The 24,288-nt window shown below is 35.5% G+C and overlaps 3 protein-coding genes across 4 annotated transcripts; 2 read left to right on the top strand and 1 right to left on the bottom strand.

Moving 5' to 3' along the window:
• Positions 1-72: 72 nt before the first annotated feature.
• LOC132115202 (calcium load-activated calcium channel) lies at positions 73-10,260 on the bottom strand. Its single transcript, XM_059523597.1, has 7 exons — positions 10,042-10,260; positions 9,815-9,892; positions 9,669-9,728; positions 9,422-9,468; positions 9,231-9,298; positions 8,934-9,078; positions 73-546 (listed from the first exon to the last, which is right to left on the bottom strand). Exons 1-7 carry the CDS (start codon positions 10,109-10,111, stop codon positions 448-450), a joined length of 567 nt encoding a protein of 188 aa, XP_059379580.1. The 5' UTR covers positions 10,112-10,260; the 3' UTR covers positions 73-447.
• An 831-nt stretch (positions 10,261-11,091) lies between these two features.
• LOC132114672 (uridine-cytidine kinase 2-A-like) lies at positions 11,092-19,791 on the top strand. 2 transcript variants are annotated; one of them, XM_059522921.1, is made up of 7 exons: positions 11,092-11,248; positions 16,656-16,815; positions 17,218-17,314; positions 17,829-17,971; positions 18,078-18,175; positions 19,005-19,053; positions 19,311-19,791. In XM_059522921.1, the coding sequence occupies exons 1-7, from the start codon at positions 11,144-11,146 to the stop codon at positions 19,445-19,447; spliced, it is 789 nt and encodes a 262-aa protein (XP_059378904.1). In that variant the 5' UTR covers positions 11,092-11,143; the 3' UTR covers positions 19,448-19,791. The 2 variants fall into 2 exon arrangements, with proteins under 2 accessions (XP_059378904.1, XP_059378905.1); XM_059522922.1 differs by lacking the exon at positions 11,092-11,248 and adding an exon at positions 13,174-13,460.
• Positions 19,792-22,366: 2,575 nt separating this feature from the next.
• On the top strand, positions 22,367-24,052 carry LOC132115201 (protein mago nashi homolog). Its single transcript, XM_059523596.1, has 5 exons — positions 22,367-22,640; positions 22,991-23,049; positions 23,146-23,256; positions 23,363-23,445; positions 23,822-24,052. The coding sequence occupies exons 1-5, from the start codon at positions 22,550-22,552 to the stop codon at positions 23,919-23,921; spliced, it is 444 nt and encodes a 147-aa protein (XP_059379579.1). The 5' UTR covers positions 22,367-22,549; the 3' UTR covers positions 23,922-24,052.
• The last annotated feature ends 236 nt before the right edge of the window (positions 24,053-24,288 follow it).

The following is a 24,288-nucleotide window of genomic DNA, read 5'->3' as shown; positions in this document are numbered from 1 at the left end:
AAGTGCAATTTGAATATGAAATAGTGAAATAATAATCATAATAAAAACTACAGAGGAACAAATGCACAAAGGTTTAATGTCTAAACAAAATCCTTTATTTAACTTAAATAAAACCTTTTATACAGACAATAAAAACAAGAGAGATAAATGTTCTTATAATCTACGGGTCAAACTATTCTCTCAAACTCTAAATATGAACGTTATATTAATTAATATTGCTTGTAGGTAATCATAAAATTATAGAAATGTGACTACACAAATTATAAATTTACCAGATTAAAAAAACAACAAACAAAAAAAGACACCATGCACATGACTTCTGTGGTCACCATAAGGTATCGGTATCTGCACAACCTGACTATTAATCTTTCACATTGAGTGCTGTTTAAACAATGTACAGCTGAGTGTCTGATCTTTTTATGTAGGTATCTCACTGTCTACAAATGTTCATGAAAACTTGGCAGCTTGTGGAGGAGGTCCTAAAAACCCTCCGGCCTGTTTGGTGGCAGCACGGGAGGGGGCGAGACCCAACATCTTCTGGATATTCTGAAAGAACACAAGTATTCAGTGGAAAAGGTTAGGGCATGCATTACACGAATGAACAGTGTCAAAGCCATGTTGACATATTGACTAATTTTAACAGAAGTCATGTAACAGAGGCGTTGGAAGCTAAAGTGTTACCTAATACCTTTATGTAAGCATTGATAACACTAATGCCTAAAAAGGATAGGTATTAAAGGGGTCATATGATGCGATTTCAATTGTTCCTTTCTCTTTGGAGTTTTACAAGCTCTTGGTGCATGAAGAAGATCTGTAAAGTTGCAAAGACCAAAGTCTCAAATCCAAAGAGATATTTTTTATCAAAGTTAAGATTTCGCCATGCCCCCCTAAAATAGCTCATTCAAACACGCCCCCACATGTTTACGTCATTACGTGGAAATATTTGCGTAATGCCGCCCAAATGTTCACGCAAAGAAAGACACACATTTTTTTCAAATCATCAGCACATTAGTAGAGACTGCAAGACCTGATTTGGGTGTGTCTAATAAGGGAGACATACAAATGAGCAGCGCAGGGGTGCTTCCAGGACAGGTTTGAAAACCACTGATCTAGGTGAAAGCAAAAGCACTTTGTTTGGCCCCCTGAAAGTAGATGCATTTAGGAGTGTTTAAGATTACTTACAACAGAACAGCAACACATTTTATGGATGACCATTTCATGAACCTAAGACAGGAGGTATTTCTGACTTTGCTACTACAATCTGGCGCTCTGAATCAGCTACTGGAAGTATGTTTTGTTATCAGTTTAAGTATTTGCTACTGAATGTTCAAATGCGGAGTTTATCTGCGATAGTATCTGAGCGTCGTGTGTGTGTGAGAAAGAGAGAGAGTGAGAGAGATAGAGAGAGAGAGAGAGAGATGGTCAAACAGTGGAGTCAGCGGTCTTAACCATCTGTGGCTTGTGTACTGCAAACACATAGGAGCTTCATCACTGTGTCTGTCACGCAACTCTGTTCCCCTTTTGGGCTTGAACTGATGGTAAAACTAAGGACATTATTACACGTCTTTACATTTATTTTGAAAGAAGCTCGCAATTATGGAAAGGGGAGTTACATTTCCAACGAGTGCTTGCGGTGATCAGCCAATCACTTAGATCACGTAGAAAACGACGTGTTTGAGAGAGGCAGGGGATAGAGGACCAACAATAATATACAGTATTTGAAAAAGAAGGTGTTTTTTTTTTTACATTAAAGCATGTCAACATATTCTGTTACACAAAATAATGATCTTTAAAAAAAGCATCATATGACCCCTTTAACTGATCCTGCTCATTTTAGACCATTAAACCTTACTGATGTGGAATGTAAGGTGTTGGCAAAAATTTTGGCTTCACGGTTGGAGAAGGTTCTACTAAGTAGGCTATAATTCATATGGACCAAGTGGGCTGCTTCTGTGTTACAAATTAATGCCAAGTGTAACTTGCAATACTTGAAATAACCTGAAAACAATATGGCAGAAGGATTTAGGGATTCATATTCATGATAATGACTGGCTGGATATCCTATTTAATGTGGGTAAGAACATAAGGGAAGCAAGAGGGAAATGAATTCATTACAAAATATTAGAGATCGACCGAAATTGGATTTTGACTATACCGATAGCAAGGTTGGACCACACTGGCCGATAGCAATTAATTAACCGAAAGCAATTAATTAACTTTCTAAAAAAAGAAAAGAAAAAAGAAAAAGTGCTTTATTTACAAAAAAAATAAAATAAAATAAAACCGTACTGAACCAAACCTATAGTAGTAGTAGTAGTAGTAATAATAATAATACTAATAATAATAACAGTAATAGTAAATGTTGAAATCACCACACTCTAATAGGGCCCTATCGGTTAAATTTTTTCGTAAATTCCATTTTATTTCAAATTTCTGTTATTTAATTTTCCTGGATTCATTTTTTTCCATTTTAAATTTTACTCCACTCCTTTTTAATAGTTAAATTAAAGTTTATTAATCATAAAATAAGTCTAATTAAAAAAAATCATGAAACTTGTACATTTTCAAATCAATTTAATAAGTTTAAAAGGGTGGTTCGGGATTTTTGACATCGGACCTCATTTTTAGGTCAGCCTGGTTGTTATTCATCAGTGGAGACATTTTTTTTTTTTTTTAATTATCCAGTCCTTATATTTGGATAGTTGGCCGATGCTAGGCTAGCGCGAGTCAATGGGTATATGTTAGCCAGCCATTAAAAACCGTTTTACCCACTCCACAGTGCACCAAACGCAAATCAATTATAACACTAGACTATCGATGCAAATGTCCGTTGATAGAATAATGTTAGAAATCAAACTTAACTTTCATCTCAATGATCCTAAAGGAACTAGTTTCTCAGCCGCTGCGGAAATTTACTTTGCTCGCCATAGTCTTTATAGATAACGTTACTCTGCTTATGTGATGTTAGTGATAATCAGTGTGCCAGCGGCAGGTAAATGCACTTGCGTCATGTGTGGACCGGCTCACTCGGTTGCCTAGGTAATCAATATCACTCCGCTGCTGCTGTCGACAAGGCTTAGGATTACAGGGAACAAATTATAACTAATGCAATGTGATGAAAGGTAAGTTTGATTTCTAACATTATTCTATTAACGGACATTTGCATCGATAGTCTAGTGTTATAATTGATTTGCGTTTGGTGCACTGTGGAGCGGGTAAAACGGTTTTTAATGGCTGGCTAACATATACCCATTGACTCGCGCTAGCCTAGCATCGGCTATCTATCCAAATATAAAGACTGGATAATTAAAAAAAAAAAAAAAAAAGTCTCCACTGATGAATAACAACCAGGCTGACTTAAAAATGAGGTCCGATGTCAAAAATCCCGAACCACCCCCTTAACAAAAGTTATATAATTAGGGCTCCATGAAATGTTTTATTTTTTCCTCACCATATTTTTTTATTGTTACCAAATTCTGTTTTAGCATGTCTAATTATTTGAACGCATAAAACATCTTAATTTTTTCTTAAAGAAGCCTAATGTTTTTTGCCCATCAAAAATTCTGTTTATTTACATTTTTATTGTTATCAAATCAAGGCATGAAACATTAATTTTATTTGTCTTTTAATTACTTAAAATTAAACAACCTTTTTCTTTTTGCAAACAAAGGGATTTACTATTGAAATATTGAATAAATGTTGTGTGATTATTCCTTAAAAAAAACAGTTTGTTTCATTTTAGCAGTAGGCTATGTACACATGTACATTTCACATGTACATTCTACTGAACAAAATTCAAAATCGGACTTTTATTTTGATGGGTTGCCTTTACAGTTCTTTGCATGTGATGAGATGCTTTTGCTCAAATCAAACGGTCAAATGCTCATGAATTGACTCTCAGAGCAGTTCTGGAGATGTTGTCCATGTGTTTTTGTCCTCATTTTGTGAGACGGCAGACGATGAAATGACCACGAGCGTCACGCGGGCTAAACTGTGAATATCAGCACGATGTATACTCTCACATTCGAACTGCTTATATTATTGAGCACTTAATGATTGTCTAATCAAAATAAAAGAGCAGCGCTGAGTCTATGAGAACTCACGGGTATCACACACACTCCAGACGCGACGCGTTCAACTCGAGCAGCGGTCTAAAACACAAATTGACTTCAAGAATTTGAAGTTCGTGTTTAAAAAAGGAGCAAACGGAAAGAGTGATCTATATTATAGCTCTATAAATGAAGCATACAGACTTTAGTAGAGACAAACATTTCGATGGAAATGCTCAATGCTCAACCCATTCTTTCATAATCACTTCTTGGAGTTTGTCAGAATTAGTGGGTTTTTGTTTGTCCACCCGCCTCTTGAGGATTGACCACAAGTTCTCAATGGGATTAAGATCTGGGGAGTTTCCAGGCCATGGACCCAAAATTTCAACATTCTGGTCCCCGAGCCACTTAGTTCTCACTTTTGCCTTATGGCACGGTGCTCCATCGTGCTGGAAAATGCATTGTTCTTCACCAAACTGTTGTTGGATTGTTGGAAGAAGTTGCTGTTGGAGGGTGTTTTGGTACCATTCTTTATTCATGGCTGTGTTTTTGGGCAGAATTGTGAGTGAGCCCACTCCCTTGGATGAGAAGTAACCCCACACATGAATGGTGTCAGGATGCTTTACTGTTGGCATGACACAGGACTGATGGTAGCGCTCACCTTTTCTTCTCCGGACAAGCCTTTTTCCAGATTCCCCAAACAATCGGAAAGGGGCTTCATCTGAGAATATGACTTTGCCCCAGTCCTCAGCAGTCCATTCTCTATACTTTCTGCAGAAGATCAATCTGTCCCTGATGTTTTTTTTGGAGAGAAGTGGCTTCTTTGCTGCCCTTCTTGACACCAGGCCATCTTCCAAAAGTCTTGGTTTCACTGTGCGTGAAGATGCGCTCACACCTGCCTGCTGCCATTCCTGAGCAAGCTCTGCACTGGTGGCACTCCGATCCCGCAGCTGAATCCTCTTTAGGAGACGATCCTGGCGCTTGCTGGACTTTCTTGGACGCCCTGAAGCCTTCTTTACAAGAATTGAACCTCTTTCCTTGAAGTTCTTGATGATCCTATAAATTGTTGATTTAGGTGCAATCTTAGTAGCCACAATATCCTTGCCTGTGAAGCCATTTTTATGCAATGCAATGATGGCTGCACGCGTTTCTTTGCAGGTCACCATGGTTAACAATGGAAGAACAATGATTTCAAGCATCACCCTCCTTTTAACATGTCAAGTCTGCCATTCTAACCCAATCAGCCTGACATAAAGATCTCCAGCCTTGTGCTCGTCAACATTCTCACCTGAGTTAACAAAACGATTACTGAAATGATCTCAGCAGGTCCTTTTAATGACTGCAATGAAATGCAGTGGAAAGGTTTTTTTGGGATTAAGTTCATTTTCATGGCAAAGAAGGACTATGCAATTCATCTGATCACTCTTCATTACATTCTGGAGTGTATGCAAATTGCTATTATAAAAACTTAAGCAGGAACTTTTCCAATATCCAATATTTATGTAATTCTCAAAACTTTTGGCCACGACTGTACAATTCATAATGTACATTAACAATGATTCAGGGTAAATATAATGTAATTTAATGGAAAACTATGTGAATGGCGCTGTTAGGCGGGGCAGGAGTTTCTGTCTGAAGTTTCTCTCTCTGTTCAGCGTGCAGCGTCACGTGTTTGAACCGAGCGGGAACCTCCCACTCTCTCTCGTGAAGCCAACAAGGAAGTGACTAAAACTGTAATTCATCGACTGACCGCTTGAGGCTGGCTGCGAAAGGGAGTCAGTCCGATAGACTCCCCATGTTAAAATGCCCAACTTTACAGCAGGAAATAGTTTACAGCCTGGTGCAAAAAATTATTTTGGTCTATATAGCAAATTTTGCCCTTCATGACAACTGTGAGGGAGGTGAATTTTTTTTATAACTCATCCTTTTTATTTATATTTAGCCTTAAAGTTCTGCATAATTAAGGCCGTGGCCACTAGAGTGACAGGTGGATTGGCGCTGCTGACACCGCAGTCGCGCTAGGTGGGTGTGGCTTCAGAAACCAACTCCTGCCTTTTTGCCCATTTTCGATTACCCAGGAGTGACACACTGCCAAGATGGCGACGGCCCGCTCCGCCCACTTTTGATTTCAAAAACTCTCTTCGGAAACCTATGGGTGACGTCACGGACACTACGTCCATGTTTTTATACAGTCTAGTGTTGTCACGGTTCCCAAAATTTCAGTATTCGGTACTGATACCAGTGAAAATCCACGGTTCTCGGTACCAAAACAAAACACAAAAATATGCTAATTAAAAAAATAAAAATAAAAAATAAAAATAAAACCAATGCCATTCTTTATACTTATTTACAATTGTGTTTAAAGTTCTTCTACAAGTAATATAATTATGAAAAACAGTAAACAAGTTTCACCCAAATTTAATTTGTCTTTTAATTTATGAAATTTAAACATTTTATTTTTTGGTAAATAAAGTGGATTTGCTATTAAAATTAAAACATGGAAGACATATTGTGTGATTAATTTTTAATTAACAGTAGTAGCAGAATCACATACATTTTACAAAATAATAGTAATATTTCTAGCACAATGCCTTTATGTAAAAATGAATTTGTAATGAATGCATATTTGTCATTTATCTGAACTTAAGACTGGTGGTGATGCTTAAGTCATTTTTGTTCATTGAGGGTTTCTGTAAAAAAAAATAGTAATGGATCATAATAATTATTATTAAAAGATAATAATACTACTAATTCTACTACCATACTAACAATATACAATGCACTATGGATTGATGAGCTGCTGGGTTCATGAATATTAATCACGTTGTCTGCGTTCGGTCGAACTGATTTGCTGAAATCAAAACAGGGACGGTAAGAGATGAGCTCCAGCCAATGAAATTGCCATTTGCGCATTAGCTCCGCCCACTACCGGAGAAACCGGCATATCTTCTGCTTGTTCGAAAACATGAATAATTCAAAATGAACTACATTATTTTGACAGGAGAAGACAACAAAGAATATAGTTTACATGTAGCATGTCGATTCAGCGTGGTAAGACTCTCGCTCTCTCTCTTTGCATGTGTGAGAAACAGAGCTATCAGCAAAGCGACGGCGAGTCGTGCCTCTTCACACAAAGTTTACAGTTCGGCAAATACCATAGACAGTAAAAGAGGCAAATACAGGTGTACTGTGCGTCCATTGAGATGAATTGAAAAGTACAGATCGCTTGATGGAGAGAGAACTCTGAAGCGCTCAGTCAGTGTTCAGCGAGTGAAAATATATCTGCGCCAATCTTATAATAGCCTCGAACACACACACTGGCGAGTAAAATCTAAGAATTTATTAGCCAATGGCTAACAATAGACATAATTTACTCGCCCTGAGTAAAATATATTCACATATGCGAGTGATTTACTCGCAATGTAGAGGTTGTTTTGACTGTTTTCCGTGAATACCTTTAAATTGACACTGGTTTTACTCAAATGAAACAGTAAAATGCTTGTGAAGTGACTCAGAACAGTTCTGGTGATGTTGTATGTCCTCATTACTGCAAGCGTCATGCGCTTCAGTCTATGTAGTAAACAAACCATTCATTCATTCATTCACACAGAGACGCGCAGAACATGCAGGATGCAGATTTCAACCAACTTTTGCGGCTTAACATTTACAGATACTGGTCCATATGGAGATTTGATTTGATTAATTTATGCTAACCTTGACAAATTCCGTGACTGTCCATATTAAAATGTAAGTTTCATTTTCATGACTGGATTTTGAGATTCCATCTGCGTGTTCTGCTTCATAGCGCTGTATGCATCAAGAACCGGGTTTGAATGGGTCCTCGGTACTACCGGTACTTAAAGAAACCTGGTACCGTCACATTTTCATTTTTTTAGTACCGACTTGGTACCGAAGTACCGGGTCTTTTGATAACACTAATACAGTCTATGGCAGGGATAGGCGACTCCAGTCCTGGAGGGCCACTATCCTGCAGAGTTTAGCTTCAGTCCTAATAAAAACTTGCCTGTATCTATCTAGTAATCCCGAAAACACTGATTGCCTTGTTCAGGTGTGTTTAATTAGGGTTGCAGCTAAACTCTGCAGGACAGTGGCCCTCCAGGACCGAAGTTGCCTATACCTGGTCTATGGTCTGAACAGACAGCACGTGCTGTCAGTGATTTCAGCCACTAGAGACCGCTCTCGCACTATATAATGAAAACAGTGCCTTCTCAGCCACTCTAGCAACGGACCAAACCCGGGAAACTATCAGCTGCTCCAGCAAAGGATGAAAAGCAGACAACAATCGGCATGGATTTTTGCCGATAACCAATTGTTCCAGCAATCAACTATCGGTACCGATTAATCGGTAAAACCTATAATTAGGTCGACCTCTACAAAATAGTACACAGATATTATTATAAACCATCTATAATTTACAGGATAAGGATAGCTGGAAATAATCTATTCTGGAAATGTAAAGAAGAAGAGGGCACTTATTTTCATATGATCTGTGTTCAGCCATTCTGGCGTAAAATTTTGAGATTACTTGAAGAGTGGCTGGGCTTTAATTTACCTATGGAACCACAATTATGCCTTCTTGGAGATAAATCAGTGCTACCCAACATACATAGCACAAAATGCATTTACCATTAAGATAAACTCTTCCCTCAAAACTGCCATTACATTATTACAACTTGGATCGTGCTCCATTCACTGAAGTAATATATATATATATATATATATATATATATATATATATATATATATAAAATGTATAGATAAACATTACCTGTCGAATTGACATGGTGCACAGGATGTAGAGGAAGATGAAGGAACAGTCAGTGTAATCTTCACATATATATAAAATTTATAGATAAACATTACCTGTCGAATTGACATGGTGCACAGGATGTAGAGGAAGATGAAGGAACAGTCAGTGTAATCTTCACCAAGAAGGTTGCGGTGTGAGAGGCCTTGGATATATGACAACGGGACAAATGGAAGTTTGGCCACAACACGACCATCAAAGCTGAAATGAAAAACAAAAAAAATGTAAACACAGAAGTGAAGTACTGATTTCAGGTAACTTTACCAAATCATACTACTATTAACCTACAATATTATTATTGAACATTTATAACAAAGCATCTCTGTGATGAAGCACTGAATGGGTCAACATACATGGAATTGAACATGCCCATCAAAGCAGTGAAGCAAAAGCCAATGGCAAACATCGATTTCATCCGGACCTGCAATTAAAATATCTTTAACACAATTGCAAAACAAAGTGTAAACTATGTTAACTTTGAGAATGAATAAGAAATAACTATGAAAAATAAATTTGAGAAGTGCAATGGAAAATATTAGAATACCATTGACAGGTCTCTGTTATTGTTCTTGAGTTTCTCTTCTTGTCTCTCTGTTGAATACAACATTATAGTTTACAATGCTCCATTTATTTTGCACAATAATAACAATTGCATTTTTACTAATTGTTAATAATAAAAGAATTTTTTTTTAACTAATTGTCTGTAATACATATTATTTTACTATTTGTTAGTAATAATCATCATCATTTACATAAATAATAATTAGCAAAAATCATTAGAATGATCTCACCTATTTTTTTCTTCTGTTGACGCCCAGCTGATTCTGTAATTGTCTCTTTCTTTTTCTCCACTGTAACATTTTACAGAATTGTAATCATTGGTCACATGTATTAAAACCCAATCAAAGGACAAACATGTCTCGTTCATACAACTTACGTTTTTTACTTTGTTTTTCGACCTCGGCCTTTAGTCTTTTGTATTTGTCTGTGCGGTATACCAGAACCCATGTTATTCCTGTAGAAACAGAGCAAGGCGAGCTGTTATTCAGTACTACAAGAGCTCATGCGTTTGTCCTGTATTTGCTGAGCTTCGGACATTTTCCTGGCCATTCGCTGACTGATTTCTGACATGCAAAACTCAATTCTAAGGTAGCGTGTACATACCTTCCGCTAATAATGCTGTGCATATAGATATAAACACAATCAGGATCGTATCTGCAAACATTGTGCTCATTTTGGAAAAACGTTTAAGATGCTGATAACACTTTAGGTCAGCCACAAGCTCTACTGCAGCAGCGTCAGCATTACTGTGATGATATCATCAATGTGCGCCTCGCTTCCTCGTGGGTGCTGAATGTGGTTGCACTATGAACTCATGACTCCACTCCTCCTAATAGTGGCAGTGACCCGGCATTATATTTCTGCAGGAAAGGTAAATGATGACGAATTGATTACAACCTATTTTTAAAAAACGTTTTAAATTATAGTAATGAACATTTATTCGTGGATTTCAATTGTTTAAGGGTGCGATTTAAAAAAAAAAGGCATTTAAGATTGCTTTGCAATGTAGTGCACTATATAAATGTAATATTATTAACTGAAAAATGTAATGTTACATGACGAATTTCATATCCACTGAAATTAAGCAGGTAGGGACTATGAATCTGTGCTCTCCTTCAAAATTATTTTTGTAATATGAAGATACTTTATATCATTATGCATCATATATATGATATCATATATCATTATATTGTGTTATATGTGTAATATAATAAACTAAAATATTATATATATATATATATATATATATATATACAGACAGACATTAAGTATAAAGGCAAGACTCTAGTATACTATGTAATTGTTTAAAAGTTTGAAGATTTGATTTAAAAAAAATCCAAACATCCAACCAACTCTAAAATGATTTCATTTTGCTTATAAATAATAGTATTCAACAGCCAATACTCCATGATCACACCATCAATTTCAAGAGCTGGAGAAACAGTATTGTAAAAAATATTGTGGGAAGTAAATTGTACATTTTATATATACATGGAAAAGTAATCACATGTATATAACACTTTTATAAAGTGTTTGAATGAGTGTACTTTGAGTGGAGAGAGCTCTGCTAATTCCTACTAACAAATGTAACATCACACAAACGCTCCAAAGGAAAAGGTTAGAGACATCTGAAGGGAAGAGGGAGGAGGAGCGCCGCTGCTTGTGTGGTAAAAGCAGTCCGAGCCTCAGTGTGCGCACTGACAGCATGGCAGGAGACAGAGACGTGTCGTTGGACAATCAAGCCGAAAATGAGCATGTTGTCAGGCAGCCTTTCCTCATCGGGGTAGCCGGAGGCACTGCCAGCGGCAAGGTTGGCATTCTGCTTTACCTCACATACAAATATTAATTATCGTTTGTTTTGTGTTTGTCAGAGAGAGAGAGCACACCGACTGCCGCGTGGCTCATGGACTCATCAATGAGCACGTTTATTTTATTACCAGAGATGGTTTGACATGTCCGATGTAAAAACTGACATATAGACTTTTTGAATTTATGGCGTTAACTAATTGACTAGATTATTGATTTGTAAATCAAGTTTAATCATTTAGATAAAAAAACAAACAAATGAATGAATAGGGATAGTATTTTTAAAACCGTTATACAGAATATTATAAATCGCTGGTATGTGTCCCTCAAAAACAAGGATGTTGGTCATTTTCCTGATGTAGACAGCTTCCAGCGCTATGCACTATGGCGATAGTGAACTTACTAACTTATTAATAAGCATTTAATCAATGTTATTATTTTCACCTAAAATGCTCTAAATCCATTTTAATTCATTTGAGAAAAGTATCAGGATTGTAATGGATCAGGCGCTGTTGTGTCGATGCAAATTCCGACTGTCTTTTGTTGTTAGGAAACAGCATGACACTTGCGCCGGGTAAATCTCCACAATCCCCTGACATTCCATCAGATTCATTAAAATATAATTAGTTGTCGAACACCCTAATTACAGCTTTACCTAAGATAATATACAATGTGTTGTGAGGAAAGTCTAACTTTACGGTTAAGCTATATGTGGATAAAACCCTGTCCGCGCCGGAGGATGTCTTGCTAGGCGTGACAGTTATGATACACGCACAAAGACACACGGTCTCTTTGTTTCATGAGCTAACGGTGCGTGATGATACAAGAGAGCGAGATAAGTTTATATATGTGTGTGTTTAGCGTTAAACCTAAATAACTACTGATTTTGGACGATATAGAGGAGTAATTACGGAGCTTTTGTTGGATAACGATATTTGGGTCAGCGACACAGCGAATGTGTCACATCTTACCTCATTTACGTGCGTAAAGGCGGCGTGCGTGAGTACGCAGTGATGCGTCAAGCGGCTCCTTCAGTGAAGCGTGTTTGTTTTTTATTAAAAAAATGTTTTTGATGTGCTTCATTGAAATATTTGTAGATAATATCTTCGTGTTGTATACTTCGAGTAGGTAAATAAATAATATAGTTAAAAATAAACGGAAAACCAAAAACTTTTTATTACATCTATCTATCTATCTATCTATCTATCTATCTATCTATCTATCTATCTATCTATCTATCTATCTATCTATATGAAAAAAATTTAATGAATACTTTCAGTCTAGGTATATTAATATATTATATATATTATTAACTTTGTTTTGTTTTATTTTTAGCATATATTTATAGCATTATTGTTTGTGTTTGTGCAATATTATTTATGATTTATCTATATGATTTCTGTTTACTCTACTATTGGCCATGCTGGATATGCCAATTATGATGAAGTTTAAGTCATTATGTGGAATACTATAGCAAAATTTATTTTAATTAATTTTTTTTTATTTTTTTTTACATTTTATGTTTTACTGACCTCTGTTTAGTCGTTATTTAAAATGTCTCTGTACATAATGTGTCTGTTCCTTTCTGTTACCGTTTGATTATCTTGTTTGGTTATGTCGTGACTCCTGTATCTCCCAGCTGTCAGGTGTGCAAGTTTCTCTTACCACACTGCATGGGAGCAATGTGTTATCTAATTTCTCAGTGAAAATGCTTTGACTAGACTTTCTCAAGCAGTACGTTATAATGTCTGTGGATGTGCTTGTTAGCACTCAGTGTTCTGTCTGGAGCTAATATATTATGCTCTTGGTGTGCTGTTTAAGGAAACCAGTTTGTTTACATCCTGAAACTGCTCAACCAGAAGCAAGTTTCCTTTCTATGTTTAATGCAGCTAGAAATGTCTCTGCGTTGATAGAATAAATCACAACCCAGCCCACTAGGTGCACTTTAGGTAGCACACGCATTACATTTCTAAATGCCAGCTTTGCTTGTTGGGTGAACAAAAATACTTGGGAATTAATCAGGGAAATGTTTAGTCAGCAACTGAAGCAGCTGTTTTTTGGCTGTCCTGCAAGGTTAGTTTAGGGGCCAGTGAAAGGATAGGAGAGATGCCCACCTCAGTGCAGACATACTCACTTCTGGGGACTATGGCTTCTTTCTCCTTCTTTCTAGGTTATGAGTTTTACAACTTGCACAGTATCCACCTGATGAATCAAAGGTAAAGGATTTTCTTTATTTGCCTGTAGGCCATTTAGCATGTGTGCAGGATTAAAGGTTACTTTGGCTGGAGGTTGATGGATCTTGGGCACAGTGTACCAACAAATGTCAAAGAAGTCTTTGAGCTCTTTTTTTCTTCTTTCGTCAAGGGTTTAACCCAGTGGAAGAATTTGTAATTATTACATAATACACTGCAAAAAATGCTTTTCTAGCTTAGATTTTTTTTGTCTTGTTTCTATTCAAAATATTTTACAATTCTTAATCTGCCAATGGGGTAAGCATAATATTCTTGTTTTCTGTTTGAAATAATATTATTGTACTTACCCCACTGGATTTTTCCGAAAACAAGACAATTATTTTTACTTCTGTAGAAAATCTAGAAAATCCTTCTTGGATTAAGAATTTTTGGATATTTTGGCTGGAAACACGACAAAAAAATCTAAGATAGAAAAGTGGTTTAGTTTGTGGTGGTGGAGCCAGTGTGATTGGACCTAGCTGAAAAATCCACTTCAGTTATTAGCATGCACTCCTGCATGAATAAATTGGTAAAGCTTTACAATAATGTCCAATTAGTCAGAACATTAAACAAAATTAACTAAAATTAACTAACAATGAGCAATTTTCTTTTTACAGTATTTATTAAATTTAGTTAACATTACTTAAAATAAATACAGCTGTTCATGTCAGCACAAGTCCATTAAATAATATTAATATATTTACTAATAAATGCTTTAGAATTATTGCTAGTTCATGTTAACTAATGAAGTTTGTGTTCTATCTAATGTTAATAAATGGAATTTATTGTAAAGCGTTACAAGTAAATCATACAACTGTTTTACTGTCCATTGTTCAACATGCTAAGTGTCTAATTGACATGCACATCAGTTAGTGTTAACTAAAAGTGCACCATTATATTTAAATGTTCGAGTGTCATTGTGGTTTAAGGACACAGCATGTCAAACTGGTGTAACTTTGTGTAGAACCTGGTGCAGGTATTATAAAAACCTTGTTTTCTTGGCTATTATATATGTTATTGTGAGGCAAGAAACTTCATGCAGTTCTTGTGTTTGTGCTCGGATTATTTTGCATTGTGCATTGTGAAATGCATTGTGTTTGAAAGATAATACAGGCCTTAAAGCAGATCACTAGCTGTTTTTGCTAAATGTATGCTTGGTGTATATGTTTGTTGTAGCTTCTTACACAGGGCCTGGGACAGCTTGGACTGTTTATGGATTATGCTTTAAATGGATTGAGGGACTGGCACTCAGCATTGCAGCTGGTGAAGGAAAGCTTTGTAAGACATTGGAGCACATACACATAGGTTAGATACTGCAGTTTCATCAGACTCTGCAGGATTCAGTTGCGTATCCCTGCACTGCCTCCACCTGTCTTGTGCTCGGCTTTTTATTGACGTGCGGTTGGTTTTTTGGACTTTGTATGTGAATGCATTTTGTATTAAAGTTGTGCTAAAGTATTAATATTTCTCATATCATTATGGTTAGGTCAGCCTTTAAAGGTGCACCTTGTACATTTTGCTGTTTCTCTCTCTTTTCTGCTTGGCTCATCAGAGTGTATCTCCGTCCTCCATATTTGTCAGATATTACAGGATATTGAGCCCATTAGTAGGCTGTCTTTGGAAAATATATCAGTTTTTATGAGGAGAGTCGGTATAGCAGAAATTGTCAAGCTGTGGCGAGGTGCAGAAATCTCTCAGTAAAAGTGTGAGCAAGCACCTGCTTATGTTTTTCATAACCGCTCATGGTTTGTGCTTTTTTTTTTACCGGATGTCTCACCTGTGAGTCTGGGTTATACTCCTTGTTCTTTGTTTTGTTTTCTTAATAGGCATATTTTTTTGTATCTGCGAAACGAGAGTGTTTAGGAATTTAGAAACGCAGAAGACGGTATCTAAGTCCTGTTGTACAATCACAGAGCCAGTTCTGTTATGTAAAGATCTGTGTTTATGCCTTGAATGGGGGTTGTGTAATTTTGATTTTGACGATAAGGGCACTTTCAGTAATTTTTTTGTGACATTTGAATTTAATGTATGCCATTGTTTTATGTCAAAACACCACTGACAATACTACTCATAACATAACCCTGTGAGTTGTAATAGCCTACTAGTACAGTTCAGCATAAAACTGCATTAATTTTTGGTTTGACATGATAAAATGAATGATGTGCACATCAGTAAGTGTGTTAGATTAATACAAATGATTTACTGAAAACTAAATTTCTTAAATTTTATAAATAACTTTACATACACATTTAGTAACAAACTAAAAATAAAAAGTACTGAATGCATGTAATGTTTTTAAAGTATGGCCTACTAAAATATATGTTACGTTTGTAGCATCTAATGTTGTAAATAATGTGATAGAATATCATATTGTGGTATTTAATAAAAAAACAAAACTACAACACTTGAGTCATTGACTGTCGTTTTAATATGTATTATTCTGTCATTTAGCCCATGTGATTCATTCAGTTTCTTCATGCTGGTGGTGGAGGGAAATAGTTCCAAAATAGTAAAAAAAAAAAAAAAAAAAAAAGGAATCTGATAACACAACCATGAGTTTTTTATTTTATTTTTTTTAGCATGTAATCAATAATTAAAATGTCAGTCTTTAGTGAAAAAGGTCAACATTAGGGAATATGTGTCACAAAATATGCTTCCAATAGCAAAGATAAGATGCAATTTAGCCATATGGTGTCAAATGCTAATGGTTTAAATTCATTTGATTCATAATTCATAATTATATACTTTGAATTATGAACCAAATAAATTAAAATGGGTAAGGGGAACAAAAATGTGATTTAAAAAAATAATAATTCTGTTGTTTGCCATACAAGAAAATACAGGGCCATTTCTGGCATTGAATTTAGTTGCCACTTTGCTTGGCTGATAATCATAAAAATACTATTATAAATTTGAATGCAGCCCTCATGAAAACTTTTAAATGACTTCACTAGACATGCATGAGGCACATGAACAGAACCAAACATCATGAAAATAATCCAAATCTTTATTTATTTTCTTATGTATTTATTAAATAAGGACCTGCTTTTGGTTCCCTATCTGATTCTAGTGGCCTCTCACATTTTGTCATTTTTTTCCCCCGTTTGAATTAAGATTACTCACTGAAACTTGCTTAAGAGCACATATGTACTCAACCACAATCCTGTCTTTTTTTTTCAGTCATCAGTTTGTGGGAAGATTATGGAGCTTCTTGGTCAGAATAAGATCGACCATCATCAGAGACAGGTGGCCATCCTCAGTCAGGATAGTTTCTACAGGGTACTGACCCCTGAACAGAAGACCAAGGCTCTAAAAGGACAATTTAACTTTGACCACCCAGGTAAAAGACTTTGAAAAGCTTATGTTTATATTAACATCATTCATTTTCTATTTAGATTGATTTTTGTTGACCTGATTTATAGTCCTTTGTGCACTTTTGCATTGGCAAATACTGTGTTATTGTGAGCAGAATACAGCTCAGACGACCATTGATGCAGTCTGTATACTTTGGCAGCTCTCTCTCTCTCTCATTCTCTGCGTGCGTGTGTGTGTGTGTGTGCGTGCATGTGTCGGAGTGAGTGTTTGCTTGACTCAGCCACCTACACACACTCACTCATTCTGCAGCAGCATAAGTGACTTTTCACTTTTTTGCTTGTTCTTTTTATCCCATTTCCTGTGGGTCAAGAAACCTTAGAACATATTGTGTGCTGTCTGTCTGATCCTCTTTTCCTCTGTCCCACAGATGCGTTTGATAATGAGTTGATAGTCAAAACCCTTTGTGATATCATGGAGGGAAGAACTGTCCAAATTCCTGTCTACGACTTTGTTACCCACTCAAGGTCCGTTCAGACCACATTTTGGATAACCTAAAGGGATAGTTTGTGACATTTCTGACAATAATTATTCACCATCATGTCGTTCTAAACCCTTAAGACAGACTAAATTAAATCAGTTCATCATATAAAGCATTTGTATTTTTTCAAGACATTGATTAGACCAATTTATTGAGTTCATTTTACAACCTTTTTGAATCTTCTACATGACGACAGTCTGGGTGAAGGATCCATTTAACTTATTAGCATTGCATTGTTTCTATGTGTGGATATTTGTGTTTTTATTTGAGTTTCAAACCACACACAAAAGCAGCATATATTTATTTCGGTGCACATATTCAGCTGTTACAGGAAGTAGCAGAAACACAGACCAGAATGTAGCTGCTGTTGATATTCTTACTTGCTACAGTACTTGAGCATTGTGTTTCAAACAGGCCTTATCTTGATTTCTGTTATGTAATCTGTTTGTTCAGGTATTTCCTGCATCCTGATACACTTTTGTTTTGCTTACCTTTTGCAGGAAAGAAGAGACAGTAACTGTTTATCCAGCAGATGTAGTTTTATTTGAAGGCATTCTTATGTTTTATTCGCAAGAAATCCGAGATCTGTTTCAAATGAAGCTGTTTGTGGATACGGATGCAGATACACGTCTGTCACGCAGAGGTGTGTGAGGACTTGACGATTATTCATAGTGTGGTAGTGATAGGATGATGTATTTCAGTGCCGTTTGATTCTCTCTTACTCTTATCTCATTCCCCTCTGCTCGCAGTCCTGAGAGACATCAGTGAAAGAGGTCGTGACCTAGAGAAAGTGCTTAGCCAATACATAACATTTGTTAAGCCTGCCTTCGAGGAGTTCTGTCTGCCAGTGAGTTTGACACTTTTCTACCATATATGATCTGTGTTTGGTTTTGTATTTATTTTGTAATTATTTTATATAACCTTCACACTCAAACACACATTCCTGTGATGGCAAACGCAGAGTATTATTTATTATTACATTTTTTAAAAATGCACACTGTCACACACACATTCCTGTGATGGCAAAGCCATTACTCCAGTCTTCATATGATTCTTATTTGCAGATTCATTGATGAATAAAAATGAAAGAACAACATTTATTAGAAATAGAAATCTAATATCTTAAATGGATTTAATGTCATTTTAATTCAGTGCATCCTTGCTAAAAAAAATTTTTTTAAGAAAATCTTACTGACCTTAGACTTTTGAACTTGTGCAAATTCTTACACTTTCAATATTATGAACAACACTGAAACAATTTTGCTTATTTTTACAACACAATTTTTGTAGGCTACTAAAAGTACTAAATACTAAAAAAGTTGTAAAACAGCTGGACGTGGTTTTTGTTTTTCCATGTTAATTTCTCTGTTGTGCTGTGTGGCAAATATATTATAAATGGACTTTTTTATGCAAATTGTAATATTTATTATATATATATATATATATAAGGAGCATTTATTGACTTCATGCATTTTCTATTAATTTTTTTTCAAACACTGTTATGCAGAAGCAGAGCCAATACTAGTCTTTCAGTTCAAAAGAGAACATGTTTCTGGCATTTTGTCTAGTGGGTGGTGAAATATTTGCCCAATGGAAATGTTGTTGCTGATCACCATCTTGACTTGAGAATTTTTTTCTCAGGGCTTCTCTCTCTCTCTTTTTTTTTCTTCTTTCAGACAAAAAAGTATGCTGATGTGATCATTCCAAGGGGAGCTGATAATCTGGGTGAGACTTTAAATGTGTTTATCCAAACTTTAACATGGAAGAGAGGAGACACAAATATTTTGATATGGAAATGTTTTGGAACAGTGTATGATATAACTTTTATTGTTTTGAAAATAGGAATGTTGTGAAAATGCCAAGCAAGGCCACACTTCTAGTATAGCAAAAAAAAAAACACTGACACTGTTTCATTAAGCAATGCCTTGCAAGGGCAACTTTAATTGATGTTTGTTCTTCCATGTTAATGTCTCTCTCTCTAGTTGCCATAAATTTGATAGTGCAACACATTCAGGATATTCTGAATGGTGGTTTGAACAAACGCTTGAACGGATACCTCAATGGCCACAACACACCTCGTAAACGGCATCCCTCAGAGTCCAGCAGCAGGCCACACTGACCAGCCCTCCGTCAGGATGTCCGGAATGCAGGAGAGAATGAATATATGATCGATGGATGCAAGAGGAAAGAAGGATTGCTTGTGCATTCTATTAATTAGCCAACACTTTATAAGACAAAAAGAATCATGCAAGATTTCAAGAATTTCAAAGTCTGCCTTTTTATTTCATTCTGCTTCCACCTTGTTCTTCTACTTTTTTTGGGTTTACTTTTAGACTGGCTACACTTGATGTTTTAGGAATTAGAAAGATAAATAAAATGTTAGTTCTGGGATTGTCAAAAAAGGTCAAAATGGATATTTCCTATATTTATTTCCTTGTTTATTTTAAAAAAATATATAATTTTTTTTGTACCTGTTTATTGTCTACAATTTGGTATTTTTTTTTTTTTTTTATCTTTTATCCTTTTATTTAAATAACGTCTTCACTGGGAAATGCTTTAGAGGATAAAAACAGTTGTTTTAAAATCATCCCTTCTTTTTGGTTGACAGTGATGGAATAAGTCTGTAGTATTCTGGGATTATTTATAAGATGTCCATCTATGATCAGAAGGATAAATGGCAGAAGAATAAACGTTCATTCCTCTTATTTCACTTAAACAATTCAGGCAGTGTTGCTACATCACAACAGGCCTCTCAGGGTGTAGTTACTACAAATAAAAACAATAACTCACTTTTTGTCCTAAAGAGAAAAGACCGTAAACTGCATTTAAATTGAGTCTATACAGAAGAGACCATACCTATAAAAAAAGGGCTCTAATCTTGCTAATTAGAGCAGAACTAAATGTATTGCATGTATTCATACTTGGTTCTGAATTACAAACATGGTACTTCTAGAATATTTACAGAGATGCTAGATGATCATCATTAAACATGGTCATGTACTTTAAAACGAAGCCCAGTGGTTGATTGTGCAGCATTGCTGTGGAGTGTTAGCATGAATAGTGATCTCTTTGTTAAGAGATTTATGTTCATATACTATGCACTGTACCCTTGACTCTAATAATGCAATTTGACATAGTTTATGATTCTCTTGTGCAAGGCATTTAGAAAAATGGAGGTGCTTACTTGAAATGCAATCTCAGTTTATTTATCCCTTGCAATTTACTCAGTCTTTGACAAAACTCACCAAAGAGTTAATTTACTGTTAATTTAGTAAATGTTTTTACATTTCAGGCAGTGTTTCCCCTGTAGCTCAGTTTTCCTGCATCTTAGAGCCAGATGGAAGCCATTTTAAGGCACTCTGAAACCATTCAGGGATGTGAAACTGAACAATCTAACCTTTAAACTTGACCCTGACTGTGAAAATACCCCATATACCTTCCCTTTTGATCTTGAAACTTGAAACTTTAAAAAAAAATTGGTTAATCGTTGATATTCTTATTTAACATTGTTTTCATTTTGCTATATTTTCTGGTTAGCTTCATTCGCATTGCTGCTATGATACAGGGTTAATTATTTACTATTCTTATGTAAAAATTCTAAATAATCACTTATTGAATGATGTGAATATTTATTTGATCGAGTATGAACATTTTGCACATAATGCCATTTAATTGTCAGATTATTAGATTTCATCAAAGTCGTCATTATTCATAGCTGAGCCAGATGCAAAAATTTAAAAAAAATTGCATAAATTATTATAAATATTTTGTTGACGCCTGGTCCTCGGTTTTGTTTGGGCATTATATGTGTGATTCAGTCAATATGTTCATAGATTAATAAGACAATTCTTGAAAAAAGAGCCAGTTTGAAACCACTGAAAAACATTTTGTGCCAACATAAAGTTTTTGTATGTGAAATTACAGACTGTTCATTTTATTTTCATGCCATTACGTTAGCTAAATATTGTAATATTACTTTTCTAAACAACACTTGGTTACTCAAACATCGTGGCTGTCAAACAGTGATATTCATACCTCTCATTAAAAGGTTTTAATATATTAGCACAGATTTGAACACCAGCTTTTAAAATAGAGTACATATTACTATTTTGTTCCCTACACAACCACAGTTCAGCAGTGAATAAAATCATGATTTCATGTTATCATCTCTATTTTACCAGCTTGCACACCCAGTGTGTAATCCTACTTGACAGAAAGTGATGCAAACATAGTACTGTTTTTCAGAAATTTGAGGGATTCCAAAGATTTAAGATGATGACGTTGTTTAACGTGCAGTCAGTTAATTTGGTTCCCTCACTAATGTCTGTAATTATTGCAAATACTGATTTTACCAGAATATGTGACAACCTTTATGCATTATTGTTGATTTTAGAAAGAAATCCCAGTCTGTAACAGATTGTCTTGTTGCAAAGTGGGGTGACTTCGGAGGGGATTTCAAAAGTATGGTGTTCTGCATGATGTATCATTATATGTTTAATTATTGTTGCCTTTGAGTTTTGGTGCTTGCAAAACGGGAACAAAATGCAAAAAAGCCAAAACTATTAAAAAATCAGAAAAGGTTGCATGCTTGTGTTGCTGGACCAAACAAACTACAGTTGCAAGGCTTTAAAACAGCATTCCTGTGACACTGCAATGAATATTAATAACACTTTATCTTGAAATGTTACTCTGTAATCGGTGGACTGGCTTTTTTCTTTTTAAGTGTTTCTGTGGTTAAACAAATCCATGATAACTGTATTATCATTTACATGTGTAAAGAATTGCAGGAATTTGTAAAACAAAGTGATTGACAGCAAAGCTGCATTAAATAAAGGTTTTTCTACTCGTGTTCTTTGCCTCAGTTGAACACATGGCTGTAATCACATTTGCTTGCATCAGAAACAAAAAAATACTTTAAAGAGTAAATCCCTCTCTTTTAGAAACTTTATTTCAAGCTGGACAGAATTGCATAATGGTTTAGATTAGAACAAAGATAACATGAAAGCATACATACAACAACCCAAAACAGGCTCGGGGAGGTCGCACTGGGCCTACTTGCAGCATCATCATCATTGTGCGACCGGTGTCTGACGTCACACAGCGACCTGCAGTAGTACGCATGCGATTCCGTATCGGTCGTTCCTCAAGCCATTTATTGAAGGAAAAGTGTGCGTGCGGTAATTTAGGTATATTGTACCTTTCTTAAATACTTTGCACAGATATGTCCACGAGTGACTTTTATTTGAGGTACTATGTGGGCCATAAAGGTAAATTCGGCCACGAATTTCTGGAATTTGAATTCAGACCAGACGGTAAGTCAGGCGCCAACTTAGCTTGCTAATATGCTAACAGCCTTTCCTATTGAAATCTGTGTTTGCTTTTTTTACTAGGCCGAAAACGTTTTTCTAAAGCTTTTTGAACTTTTATTACTGGTTAATTTGTGTAGAAACAGAAAAGTAGAGGGACTGTTTGTGTAGAAAAACAATTTAATATGTTAGCTAACGTTTGAGAAAACTGCCAGTTGTCCTTTATAATGTAGTTTCTGCTAAGAATTTATTCTTTTTATGCTATAATATTTCAGTGACGGTTAAATATTCTCATAAGAAGCTTTCATATAACATATGAGTTTATATAATATGATATGCATTTTGTTTTCATTTAGGCAAACTGAGATATGCAAACAACAGTAACTACAAGAACGATGTCATGATCCGAAAAGAGGTAAAGTCAGCTGCGTGATGACGCCGAATACAACCAACGTTAGTTCATTTTTGTTGAATAGTAGGCTTTGTAACTTCTATTTTTCCTCTCTTTCAGGCATATGTTCATAAAAGCGTGATGGAAGAGTTAAAGAGAATCATTGATGACAGTGAGATCACAAAAGAAGACGATGCCTTGTGGCCTCCTCCGGACAGAGTCGGACGACAGGTTTGGAGGAATATATATTTTTGCTTTCATTTATTTGACCTTTGCTCTGGTCTCCATGTGTGGTGTAATACTCTGCATCTTAATTGCTCTTCTTTTTGCTTTACAGGAACTGGAGATTGTCATCGGTGATGAACACATTTCATTCACAACTTCCAAAATTGGATCTTTAATTGATGTCAACCAGTCCAAGTAAGCATATTTCATAGATGGATTTTTTTTCTTCTTTTTTTTTCATAAACAACCTCCTCTTGCTTACACTGCTTTACTGCATTTTCACATCTGCCCTATTGTGTCAATCTTGAAACCTGGCATTGCAGTAAAACAAGCATAATTGGCTTTTGAATGATAAATTGCTTTTGATGCATCTTATTTGCAAATTATTTAAGATAAAAAGCATCTGCTAAATGATTTACTGTAATGTAGTTCTTTTCTGCTTAATTTGTCCTGTATTGTCATGCAATCTATTGCTTTCCCTTTTCTACTCTCAAGCAATGCAGCACTCTGTAGTTTCACTGTTTCTTCTCTGTATTATAAGACTAGTAATATTTGTGATCTTGATCATCAGGGACCCAGAAGGACTCAGAGTTTTCTACTACCTGGTCCAGGATCTCAAATGCCTTGTATTCAGTCTCATCGGCCTCCACTTCAAAATCAAGCCCATCTAACTACCTGGTTGCTTTTATTCTGGATGAAAGTCACTTTTTAGTTCTTGTTTGAGCTATTTTCAACATTTGTATATTGCTTGGTGGTTTCGTTTAGTTTTCTTTTTTTCTAAATAAATACTTGTTCAACTGTTGATATGATTTACATTTCATTTCAGAACCTTTTAAAGTTCAAAATATATTTTCAACACCTTAATGTCGATATCAATATTTGCACAGTACAAATACGTGCCTTCAAATAGAAGGTACAATATGTACACTACAGGTTTATAGTTTGGGGTTGGTGAATTTTTTTTTTTTTTATGCTTTTGAATGTCTCTTATGCTCACCAAGGCTGATTTATTTTGTTTTTAATAAAAAATAGTTATTA

This window comes from Carassius carassius, chromosome 34, assembly GCF_963082965.1.
Source record: "Carassius carassius chromosome 34, fCarCar2.1, whole genome shotgun sequence".
NCBI lineage: Eukaryota > Metazoa > Chordata > Actinopteri > Cypriniformes > Cyprinidae > Carassius > Carassius carassius.
The sequence above is the reverse complement of the archived record's forward strand: the minus strand, read 5'-3'. Positions and strand labels throughout refer to the sequence as shown.

Bases quoted from the DNA above. Each gene is read 5' to 3' on its own strand.
- LOC132115202 (XM_059523597.1), bottom strand. From the start codon at position 10,111: ATGAGCACAATGTTTGCAGATACGATCCTGATTGTGTTTATATCTATA. The intron at 9,469-9,668 runs GTGAGATCATTC...TGTATTCAACAG, and splicing joins TCAACAGAAGAAAAAAATAG to AGAGACAAGAAGAGAAACTC. The intron at 9,079-9,230 runs GTATGTTGACCC...TTTTCATTTCAG, and splicing joins ATGGGCATGTTCAATTCCAT to CTTTGATGGTCGTGTTGTGG.
- LOC132114672 (XM_059522921.1), top strand. From the start codon at position 11,144: ATGGCAGGAGACAGAGACGTGTCGTTGGACAATCAAGCCGAAAATGAG. The intron at 16,816-17,217 runs GTAAAAGACTTT...TCTGTCCCACAG, and splicing joins ATTTAACTTTGACCACCCAG to ATGCGTTTGATAATGAGTTG. The intron at 17,972-18,077 runs GTGTGTGAGGAC...CTCTGCTCGCAG, and splicing joins TACACGTCTGTCACGCAGAG to TCCTGAGAGACATCAGTGAA.
- LOC132115201 (XM_059523596.1), top strand. From the start codon at position 22,550: ATGTCCACGAGTGACTTTTATTTGAGGTACTATGTGGGCCATAAAGGT. The intron at 23,257-23,362 runs GTTTGGAGGAAT...TTTGCTTTACAG, and splicing joins CGGACAGAGTCGGACGACAG to GAACTGGAGATTGTCATCGG. The intron at 23,446-23,821 runs GTAAGCATATTT...CTTGATCATCAG, and splicing joins ATTGATGTCAACCAGTCCAA to GGACCCAGAAGGACTCAGAG.